The sequence below is a fragment of the Apodemus sylvaticus genome, chromosome 16 (assembly GCF_947179515.1).
Source record: "Apodemus sylvaticus chromosome 16, mApoSyl1.1, whole genome shotgun sequence".
Classification (NCBI taxonomy): Eukaryota; Metazoa; Chordata; class Mammalia; order Rodentia; family Muridae; genus Apodemus; species Apodemus sylvaticus.
The window spans coordinates 8,249,732-8,260,293 of NC_067487.1; the positions used below are offsets into that span (position 1 = coordinate 8,249,732).

A 10,562-nucleotide genomic window follows, 5' to 3' on the forward strand; every position below is an offset into this window, starting at 1 on the left:
TTCCCAATGACGCTGCTAGCCTGCAAGTCAGACTATAGCTCGAATTGGTGTGCTCGAGCTGTGATGCAGACTTGATGCCCCTGAAGCATTCGTCCCCAGGTGTGGCAGCAGAGAGCTTACAGTGCTGAGCTGTGAGCTCCTGCAGCTCACTCCTTTCTAATGGATGGTGCTGGGTCACAGCACACTGCAGTGGTGACATTACTGTTGCTAAGTGGCCTCTTTTTATATCTTGAGTACCCCTGATTTGAGGTAATATGTTTCAGAAATCTTGTCAGGACAGGTGATGTTACCTTGAGTGGGTTTTCCCAAGGCTTCCTGGTGTGCTGTTACTGGGGTCCTTCTGGCTGTCAGACCTCACAGGTGGGATAGCCTTCCTCCTCCTACTTCTGTTGGACACCACCCACCTCAGACTGAGCCTGGTGTAGCATCCTGCTTATCTCTGCCGCCTGAGGAAGAAGGCCAGGCCTGTACTGGCTGGCTTGAGTATTTGATTTGGCTCAGAAGCAAGGACATAAAGGCCCATCACAAGGACCTCCCTGTTCTTGGGAAGGGGGCAAAACTCTGACATTATGGGGCATCGTTCCTAGAGGACCACAGTCAGGCTCCAGCCTCTGCTGCCAGGACTACACTAGGGAGGCCTGACCATCACCATCCAGAGTTGTTCAAACGACAGAGCCCTCTGTGTGGCCACAGAAGCCATGCGTCACATGCTCCTCTGGGGTGCTCATTCTGTAGTGGGCAGCTCAGGTCTGCAAAGCTGTGGCACCTAGGAGCTGGTTGTCAGGGAGCGGGCAAGCGTCACACTGAGACTGTGGTGATGTACGAAAGCAGGAAGTGAGTTCCCAGGCAGAGCTGGCTCAGTCCGCTCACATCGTGGTCCCCATGATTGTGACACTGTTCAGGCTCTTCCTGCCACCTACTGGTAACATGTCAAGATATGACATTAATATGAACCGTGCAGCCACCATCCAAATGACAGTTGTACAGAATGTGGAAAGCTTACCGTTGGCAGCACGAGGGCACTGGCTGTGTGTGTTTGGATGTCATGATCTGAACGGATGTTGAGATGTCGTCCTTCTTCCACGTCCCCCGCCCGCCCGCCCGCAGCAGAGGCTCTCCCTCCATTGTCTCGTTCTCTCAGGTGCTGTCGGGTGGGGCCTCTCATGGGTCCCTCAGAGGCTGCTAGGTGCGTGTCTTTGGAGCGCAGCTTGAATTCAGGTGCCTGTGGCTCTCTTGCCTTTACAGTTACATCCAAGGATTGACGCCCGGAGAGCTGATGAAAACCTGGGAATGCTTCTTGTAGAATTTTTTGAACTTTATGGAAGGAATTTTAATTACTTGAAAACTGGTATTAGAATAAAAGAAGGAGGTGCCTATATCGCCAAAGAAGAGATTATGAAAGCCATGACCAGTGGGTACCGGCCGTCGATGCTGTGCATTGAGGACCCCCTTCTGCCTGGTGAGCTTGCCCCCTCTAGCTGGGAGTACAGTGCTGGCTTTTCTGTACCAGCAGACCTCAGTGGTGCACTTCCAGGAGTCCTGAGTCTAACTAGTTTCCTGCATTTTAAAATGTTTACGTTCTGTAAATATCAGAACTAGGAAAGGGTACTGAGGGAATCCTCACAGAAAACATTGACTTCTGGAAAGAAGCCTGGGCCAGTAAGTAATGAGGTCTCCTGTGGGTGTTTCTCCAGGACTTCTGTGTCACTGCGAATGGTGCTCTTGCGTTCTGCGGTGGCTGAGCTGGGACTCGCAGCCCCGCTGCACTGGGACGTGTGAGGGTGCTTGTCTCGCCGTGGCAACGCTTGGTCTTTAGGTCCTTGCCCAGCTGATAACTGCTGTGCATTCTTGTTTAGCTACAGTCTTTCCTGGAGCTGGGTTTTCAGCTCCACACTTGCCTGTGAGCCTGTCTCGGGTGATAGGCTTTAGTGCTGTGGTGGGATCGGGGTGGGCAGTGGCAGCACAATGGCTCGAGGCTGCAGACACCTCTGCTTTGTCCTCTCATGGAGCTGTGCGCTGCAGCCATGCCACATTGGTGGCCTGTGCTAGGGCAGCCTGTCCACACTACTCACAGATCCAGTTGCGGCTTCTGTTTGTAGTCAGTCTCTTTTATTTTTCTGCTCCTGTTCATTATTTATTTACTATCCTCAAATTTAGTGATCATTTTTAAACCGTTTATTCTAGGGCGAGATTAATTTCTTTAAAAATCTATTGAAAGAAAATATAGACAGTTTTAGTCAGCTGTCTTTAAGTGGCATGACAGAGCCCATAGGTGGGGAGGTGGGGTTTTCCTGAGAATATTCTAACATCCATCTGAGTGTCCCATGTCTTCAGGTTCTGTTTCAGTGTCCTGGACCATAGCTGTGTCTAGGAAGATGAAATTCTAATATCTTCCCTAGAAACCTCCTATCTGAGGTGACTGAGCAGTGAATCTGTGTAGGAGTTACGGTTCCTCTAGATGCTAGTGTCAGCTCCATCTGCTTCGCCCCGTGAGTGTGTATCTGTAGCATTCTTCCCTAAAGGGCTTCCTTCAGATGTGCTGGCTGCTGTGCGCAGGGTGAACAGCCCCTCACCCTGTGTGCCCCTCAGGGCTCCTCATGGTATCGATCATGCCTAGTCCACACTGCTGGTGGTGTGTTGGCTATTCTGGATTTCCTTGTGGTATGTGTGGACTTCCTTTTTTTCTTTTCTGCTGCTTGGGGACTTAGCAGGCTCTGTGAACTGTCAGACACTGTGACACTTCTGACTTTCTGTTGTGAGGAGTAGACTGGTCACAGCATCTGAAGCACTGAGCTCGTGCACATTCCCATACCATGAGCTGTGTGCTGCAGGCAGCGGCAGCTCGGCGCTGTCTACACGCCTGCCGCTTGAGCTGCTGTGGTGGGAGGCATTTCCGTGGTGAACCCCTAGCCACAGTACCTTGTCTGAGAGCAGGTGCCTTTGTGTTGCAGGAAACGATGTTGGACGGAGTTCCTATGGGGCCATGCAGGTGAAGCAGGTGTTTGACTATGCTTACATTGTGCTCAGCCACGCTGTGTCACCGCTCGCCAGGTCTTACCCCAACAGGGATTCTGAAAGGTAATGGGCTTGTGCCTGGGCTGCGGGCTCCTCTCTCCTGTGGAGGAGCAGGCGCTTCTGTGACATGGATGGGTACACTGTCATACTTGAGTGGACCTTGAAAATAACGAAAGCTTTTTCAGGACTCGGGATGGCTTTGGGCAGCCCACGGCCTAGGGCTGAGCGTTTCTTAGTGGGGTGTTCAGTAGTAGGGCAGGTTCCCGACTTTGAAAGCCTTGGTGTGCGGGCTTAGGTTGTGAGTGGGCTCAGATCTGAGCACACTGCTCTGCCTCTACAGCTGTTCAGCCGTCCTTCAGTTTACAGTTAGGAAGGTGTACAGTGTTGGCTTTAGCGCTAGTCAGACGGTTGTCTCTAATGCCAGCTTAGCTGCTCTAGTACGCGGGCATGGGGAGCAGGAGGTGACAGGAGTGGAAGGGGAGAATGAATGGGCTCACAGTGCCTGTCAGAAGTGGTTAGGGATGAGCCTGTGGCTTTCCCCTGACTGTCCATACACGGTGTTGCAGGCTAGCCCCTAGCCTGTGATGGGCACCTGGGTGTCTCTCCTCACCTGTGCAGTAGGAAACAGGATGTCAGGACTTGGCCACTGTGCCTGGGGGTCTGAGCTCCCTCAGACTGGATTGAAGCCATCATCATTTGTAGACAGATCTTGGTTAAGGACTTTACATAGTGAACCTACTTTTGTCTGTACCATGATTTCATGGTACGTCTGAATGTAAACATGTCAGAACTCATGCTTTCTCTTGTCCTTATTAACGAACCTCACATCTCACACCTAGTGTTTATATCCAACCTTGTTCTCTGCAGTACTTTAGGAAGAATCATCAAAGTCACCCAGGAAGTGATTGACTACCGGAGGTGGATCAAAGAAAAGTGGGGTAGCAGAATCCTCCCGTCTCCAGACCTAGGTGAGAGCCTGGCATGTGAGGCGTGGCACTCTCGCTGTAACACGGGAACATCTCTGCCCTCTCGTAGGCTTGTTTCTAGTGTTTCTGATAGGCCGCCCATTCTGTAAGCCCTGGACCCTATAGAAACAGTTGTAGCTGCAATAAACAAGGGGCAGGGGGAACAGATGGAAGTATTTGCTAATGTTTCATTAAACTAAGGTACACTCCAACACACGGTGGCAAGAAATCACTGAGATGCATATAGTTTTTGTTCCAAATCTTAGAAATCCAGTGTGTATTTGTGTTTCATAATTCTACATTCTATATTGATATTGGAAATACTTGGTTTATGTTTATAGTTTATGACAACTACAGATTAAGACTTACACATCAGCATGGACAGATTTTAGTGTTTTCTGATATCTAGTTTGATACACATTTGAAATTAGATGAACTCAGATGTAAGGTTTGCCTTGTTAGTCACATGTAGCATTGAGAGTCCGGAAGCCTGTGCTTCGGGCACACTGCGCTAATCACTAACCTGGACCTGCTTTCCTGCCGCAGACAACAGGATTAAGATAAAGGAGAGAATCACCACGTGCAATGGGGAGCAGATGCAGAGCCGGGAGCCCAGCTCCCCGTACAGCCAGCGGCTGACTCTGTCCCTGTCCAGTCCCCAGCTGCTGTCTTCAGGCTCCTCTGCTTCTTCCGTGTCCTCGCTTTCTGGAAGTGACATTGTGAGTGGGCTTCTGCTCTTGACTGTCATCTGTAGCAGGGAGCTCAAGACCTACGTCTCCATCTCAGTTCCTTGCTGGTGTGTGGGTGTGTGCTGTCTTTGGGGGATGTAGGGGTGTATGTATGTTGTGGGTGGCTGTGGCTGTGGGGGAGTGGGGGTAAATGTGCTGTGTGTGTGTGTGTGTGTGTGTGTGTGTGTACGTGCACGCGTGTCAGTCTTTGTTCGGTGTTCTTTGGCATAGACTTTAAGAACCCAGGCTGTGCTGCTCATGTGACCCTCTGACCAAGGTAGTAATAGCACTCAGCCAAACTGTGGACATGTTTGTGTGGTTTTTGTTTGTTTGTTTTTTGTTTTTTGAAAATTGGTTTAGAGATTTACAAGTTAAGTCCATGTGTCTCTCTATATTTCCTATGGCCTAGCCTTTCTCTGCTCTGGAAGGACTGAGGAAGGGGTAGGCTTGCTCTAACCTTCCCTCGCCTCCTCCCGGGGGCGCTCCTCCCACCTCGGCAGCGCTGTGCTGATGGCTCTCCTTGTTCCTGTGCTCGCTCTAGGACTCTGACACACCGCCCTGCAGCACACCCAGCGTTTATCAGTTCAGCCTGCAGGCACCCACTGCCCTGATGGCCAGCCTGCCCACAGCCTTGCCAATGCCCAGCAGCAAACCCCAGCCTGCTGCTTCCAGAACATTGATCATGACAACAAACAATCAGGTACAGACTTCCTCTCCAGGGGTAGCATCCACGCCAAGCCGTGCCCTAGATCAGCGTTCCTGTGGACTGCTGGGTCTGGTGCTGTCTGCTAACACTGTCATGCCTTGGAGGCTGGAGGACAGCTCAGCCTGTGCTCTAACAGCCTCGGACCTGGAGTCTTCTGTGGCTCCGGAGTCCTGGATGCCTCTGACAGGCGTCACTCTCTCTCTCCCTTCATCCTCAGCATGTAGCAGTGTCCAGGGCATGTAGTGCTGGCTGTGTAGACACTTGCTTTCTTTCTCCCAGAAACTCCGTGTGCAGATGAGGTGACAGCATGGATTTGACTCTCTCTGTTAGTCGTTACATGGGACTTCTTCTCTTTTTAAATTTTATATATAAAATGAATCAAAAGAAAAATATCTTATAAAAAGTCAGTATTATGTAAATAACTCAATTATATACCAGTTGTGTTTGTATACATTCTACATTATTAAATCCTGCAAGGACGAGCAGCATTGAGGTGGGAGTTGAGTGTAAACAGAGCGGAAGCGTGCCCATGTCTTTCCCGCAGTCCTTTGGCCCTACCGAGATCCCTTCCCACAGCTGCTTTGAAGCCGTGAGCTACTAAAGCACAAGTCTAATGGTGGCGAGCACTTGACACAGTTCACCCAAACAGCAGAGCCCAGACACTGGACTCAGCGCAGCACACATGAAACCTCCCAAGGCAGTGGTTGAAGCTGTTACATTCTGTCCCATTCAACCTGACTGTGTCTGGAGAGGACACTGCCCTCCCTCCCACTTGGGAGGCCTCTGTCACTTCTCTTCAGGACAGTCTCCTGCTGGAGGTGTTTTGGACCTGTTGTGTTTAAGAAAGTGTAGGTGTGGATCCCAGTTGGTTGTCACAGTTGCATAGCCTGTGTGAGTGGGAGTCAGGCTGAGCTTCTTGAAACTCAAGTTTGAGATAATGGCCGGGAGCAGAGTGCTGGGATCTGATTGTCCACCATATGCTTTCAGCAAAGGCAGCCAGACCGTCTCTCCTGGCCGCAGGGTCTCCTGTGGAGCTCGGCCTTGAAGGGCTAGCCCACTGCAGCCACTCTGCAGTGTGGGCAAGGCAGTGACGCGGGTGCGGGTGGGGGCATTGGTGCCTGAGAGTGCCTCTCACTGGCTTTCTTTTGCTTTGGGTAGGCCAGATAATGACGAAGCCAGAGGGGCGGCCAGAAAGAACCGCCTTCTCTGACCCTTCCCTGTGTTCCTCTGTTCCTCTGGGTCTGAGGAGTGTTCACTTTGGGGCACACTCTGACCCTTCCCTGTGTTCCTCTAGGTCTGAGGGGTGTTCACTTTGGGGCGCATTCTAGGGACTAACAGGACAGTCGCTCTGTTGATGGCTCTGATTGTTTTGAATTTGGTTTGATTTTTGGAGAATGTTACATTTTATGATTTAGTGACTGGCATAACTTGGTATTGTTTGAGAAGATGAGGTGCTTGTAATTCTAAGGCCACGGCATCATTAGGTCACAACAGAAGCTGTGCTCTGTGGAGATGTGTGTGAGTGGACTTCACAGCCAGCCCCCACTGCTTCCACTTGGTGCGAAGCTTTCAGTTGTGGGAAGCTCATGTTTCTCTTTCCTTCTAGACCAGGGTTACTATCCCTCCACCGACCCTTGGAGTTGCCCCTGTTCCTTGCAGACAGGCTGGTGTCGACGGAACCACATCTTTGAAGGCCGTTCACAATGTAACTTCCCCAGCCATTCCCTCGGCATCCCCCAACCCACTGTCTAGTCCGCATCTCTACCACAAGGTGAGTGCTGGCTGCTGCAGGGCTGCTGCAGCTGCTCCCTTGCTCACTTGCACATGGGTGGGCCTAGCGTGTGGGCCTCGCCCGCGGCCTTGCTCCTTGGAACAGAATTGCCCTGCTTGCTCTTTGGTTGGTGGTTCAGTCTCTGTGAGCTCCCATGGGCCCAGGTTAGTTGACCCTGCAGGGACCTTCTCAGACCCATGAAGAGCAGAACAGATCAGGAACCTGTAGGCCCTGAGTGGAGCGATAGTCTGTTCAGAGTTCAGAGTTCGCCTGCTGCATGCCGCAGCAGTGACTGTGTGGCCTGTTCCTGTTGTGCATTGTGTCTGCTCACCTCATGGGCTGTGCGCTGCACTCCAGCCCTGCTTTCTCTCTCTCTCTCTCTCTCTCTCTCTCTCCAGCAGCACAATGGCATGAAACTTTCCATGAGAGGCTCCCACAACCACACTCAGGGTGGCGGCTACAGCTCTGTGGGCAGTGGAGCTGTGAGGCCTCCTGTAGGCAACCGAGGACACCATCAGTACAACCGCACCGGCTGGAGGAGGAAAAAGCACACACACACGAGGGACAGCCTGCCTGTGAGTCTCAGCAGATGATGGTCCCACTGCCTGCCACAGGCCTCGGCACCGCAGGGATGAGACCAGCACCCAGCAGCCACCGCCGGCCGCCGATGCCGCCCAGCGCTGGTCACTCTGCATGTTTGTGTGGTGGCCGCGTCCATCTTACAGAACAGCTCCTTGTGCTCATCTGTGAAGCCTTACTACACGTGGATGTGCGTCTGCCTGCCTGCAAGTCTCCATCTGTGCCCGGCCGGCGGCCTAGGCGCGCCAGGGACTGGATGTGCAGCTGTGCAGTGTGTCTGCTAGGTGGCGATTTGGGGTTCTCGTCGTGTCTGACACAGGCAGAGATGCCAAGCCTTGCCCCATGTCTTTCTGACAGAGTGGGCAGGCTGCTGTTTTACTGCCCTCATGTCTTGTTTGAACATTTAGGACTGTTTTTCTATGTAAATATTGAAAACCTATGATTTGTGCAATAACTCAGATATTTTTTATTTAATTTCATATTTTCACATAAGTTATATTTAAGGGAGGAGGGAATTTTTTTTAAAACACGCTTAAATCCTTTCCCAATTTGCATTTTCTAAGTTGGGTTCCTCATGTTGACTGGTTATCTGATAGCATCACGACATGAACACCGTGAGGAGGGCCTGTGGGCTTTATTTTTATGTCTTTTCTTTTGGTCAGATGCAGTGAAGGAGCCAAGACACCCTTGATGGTTCTGTGAGGCCAGTGTGTACCTGGCGGCCTCTCCGTAGGCGGTGGGCTGCTGTCCTGCTCTGACCACGAGTTCTGACATTTTGGTTTGGGTTTTTAAAAACTAGACAGCAAATCCAGCATTTAAAGTGCCAGAAGTAAAAACCTCTAAGGGGAGAAGAGGTTGTCACGTCGTATAAATCGTAAAGCATTGTGACTGTGGGCGTGCTTCGGTAGAGTCACGGGCCTGGTGAGTATCATTACAGACAATGGCACCCAGATTTAGGAATGCGGAGAAAGGGATTTCATTGATTCCATTGAGGAATCTGCATAGGTATGCACTCGTTCTGTTAAGAGCAAATATCTGATGGACCTCCGCTGTTCAGGGCACATGGGGAGTATTTTAATTTATCACAGGAGAGCACAGCCCAGTGTGGGCCCAGGAGCGGCTGGTGCCTGACGTCAGGAGCATACAGGTATACTATGCAAGTGTATTCTGCCACAACCACTGTCTTTGTTACTTTTTTTGAACAAGAATATATCCATCGCCTGACCCTGAGTCTCTGGAGTACCACAGTTGTCCTGGAATGCTTGCACTTGTAGGCCCTCGGACTTCCATTTCTAAAATGGGGGTCTGGCCCTGCTAAACACTACAGGTAGGTCGGTCTAAGTCCACTAGCACAGAACAACAAGACAAGAAGCCGAGTGCTGGGCCACCTGAATGACATGCAGCAGCGGGGATTCTGAATGGATTTCTGAGTGTGAGGACAGCTCGCCGAGGACAAGCGCTGTGTGTCTGGGTCTGCCTCCGGCTGCCGTGGTGAGGCCGTTGACTCTGGGAGACATTCAGAGCAGAGTAGCACATGGGCTCTGCAGCTTGTGAGGATTGGAATCATCCAGAATATTTAAAATTATTTAAATTGTGAAGCCTGTTGCTAAAGAATATTTATGAACACTGGTCCATAGCCTGTACTAATTTACATATTAGCAATATTGACTGTATCTGCATTAAGGAGCCACCGTGGGGCCGCTCGAGTGACCCGCAGATGTGCGTTTTAAAGTTCCATCATCCACAGGCACAGGTGTGTCCATCCCGGTAATGGTGAACCAGATGAATTGGCCTGGCTACCACTGTGGCCACATGCTACAGTTTGACAAAAGGACATCATGTTTCAATTTTCTGTGTGGACAACAATGTGGACACTAAAATTGACATATTTTTATGTAAAGTTTTTCTATTCTTTGATTTTTAATAAACTTTAGAAACCAGCTTTGTGTTTCCTAGATACTTTCCTCTGAAGTGGTTTCTGCATTAGCTGCTTGCTAGAGTTATATCCGATCCTAAGGTCAGCCCTGTGGCCATGGGTCATTTTGCCACAGTGCGGGGTTGTGCCGCCGTGACTGTAGCAGGAGGCTCAGCCTCACATGGGTGCTCTGAAGACTTGTGGATAATTGCACACCATACTGTTCTGTGTTCTGTACTTGGGTCCACCAGTGACTGTCACACTTAGAGCTCCAAGATACAATGCACCTTCAGCCTGTAAGTGACAGGACGTTCTGCTGCTCAGCCCAGGCAATGTGTGTGTGGTGGATACTGTGTCTTACGCGTGTCTGTGAGCGAAACGCTCATCTATTCCAGCACAATAGTCTTTGCTCCAGTGGCTGAGCCACTCTTAGCAAAGGACCAGTTCATGACCATAGAAGCCTCAGTGAGTTCCAAGCCAGATCAGGAAACCCGTAGCAGGCTGTTTTTTCATGGAAGCCAGTGTGGAGGCTTGTATTTGTTCTGACCTCAGGAGTGTGGGGCTGGCCATGCGGAGCAGGCTCTTGGCTATCTTGGAGAAAGTGCATTGTTGTTATTCTTGACAATTTACCTGCAGGTTGTCAAGTCCTGTGTGTGCATTCAGGCAGTGTGTGCAGAAGTGAGCCTGTGAGCCGGCCTCTCAGCTCTGCCGGCTCAGGTAGGGAGAGGCCTTACGGATCAGCTGGAACTGCTCAGTCATAAAGCTGAGAAGCAGGCCCGATGCAGATGCAGTGAGATGCAGTGCGACACTGCCTCTCAAGGACACGTGGCAGAGAGGATGGATGGAGCCACAGGCCTGCTCCATGCACACGGCCCTTTTCCCG

At 51.0% G+C, this 10,562-nt stretch overlaps 1 protein-coding gene across 2 annotated transcripts in view; it reads left to right on the forward strand.

Moving 5' to 3' along the window:
* Positions 1 to 9,704, forward strand: part of Tent4a (terminal nucleotidyltransferase 4A) — a 33,353-nt gene extending 23,649 nt beyond the window's left edge. Inside the window, exons 7-13 of one of the 2 annotated variants that reach the window (XM_052159514.1) lie at positions 1,246 to 1,459; positions 2,952 to 3,078; positions 3,883 to 3,983; positions 4,527 to 4,699; positions 5,250 to 5,408; positions 7,021 to 7,185; positions 7,584 to 9,704. In XM_052159514.1, coding sequence (XP_052015474.1) covers positions 1,246 to 1,459; positions 2,952 to 3,078; positions 3,883 to 3,983; positions 4,527 to 4,699; positions 5,250 to 5,408; positions 7,021 to 7,185; positions 7,584 to 7,778 — 1,134 coding nt within the window. In that variant the 3' untranslated portion in view covers positions 7,779 to 9,704. The remainder of the gene's footprint in view (positions 1 to 1,245; positions 1,460 to 2,951; positions 3,079 to 3,882; positions 3,984 to 4,526; positions 4,700 to 5,249; positions 5,409 to 7,020; positions 7,186 to 7,583) is intronic. The other variant, XM_052159515.1, reaches the window with a different exon arrangement.
* Positions 9,705 to 10,562: the final 858 nt, after the last annotated feature.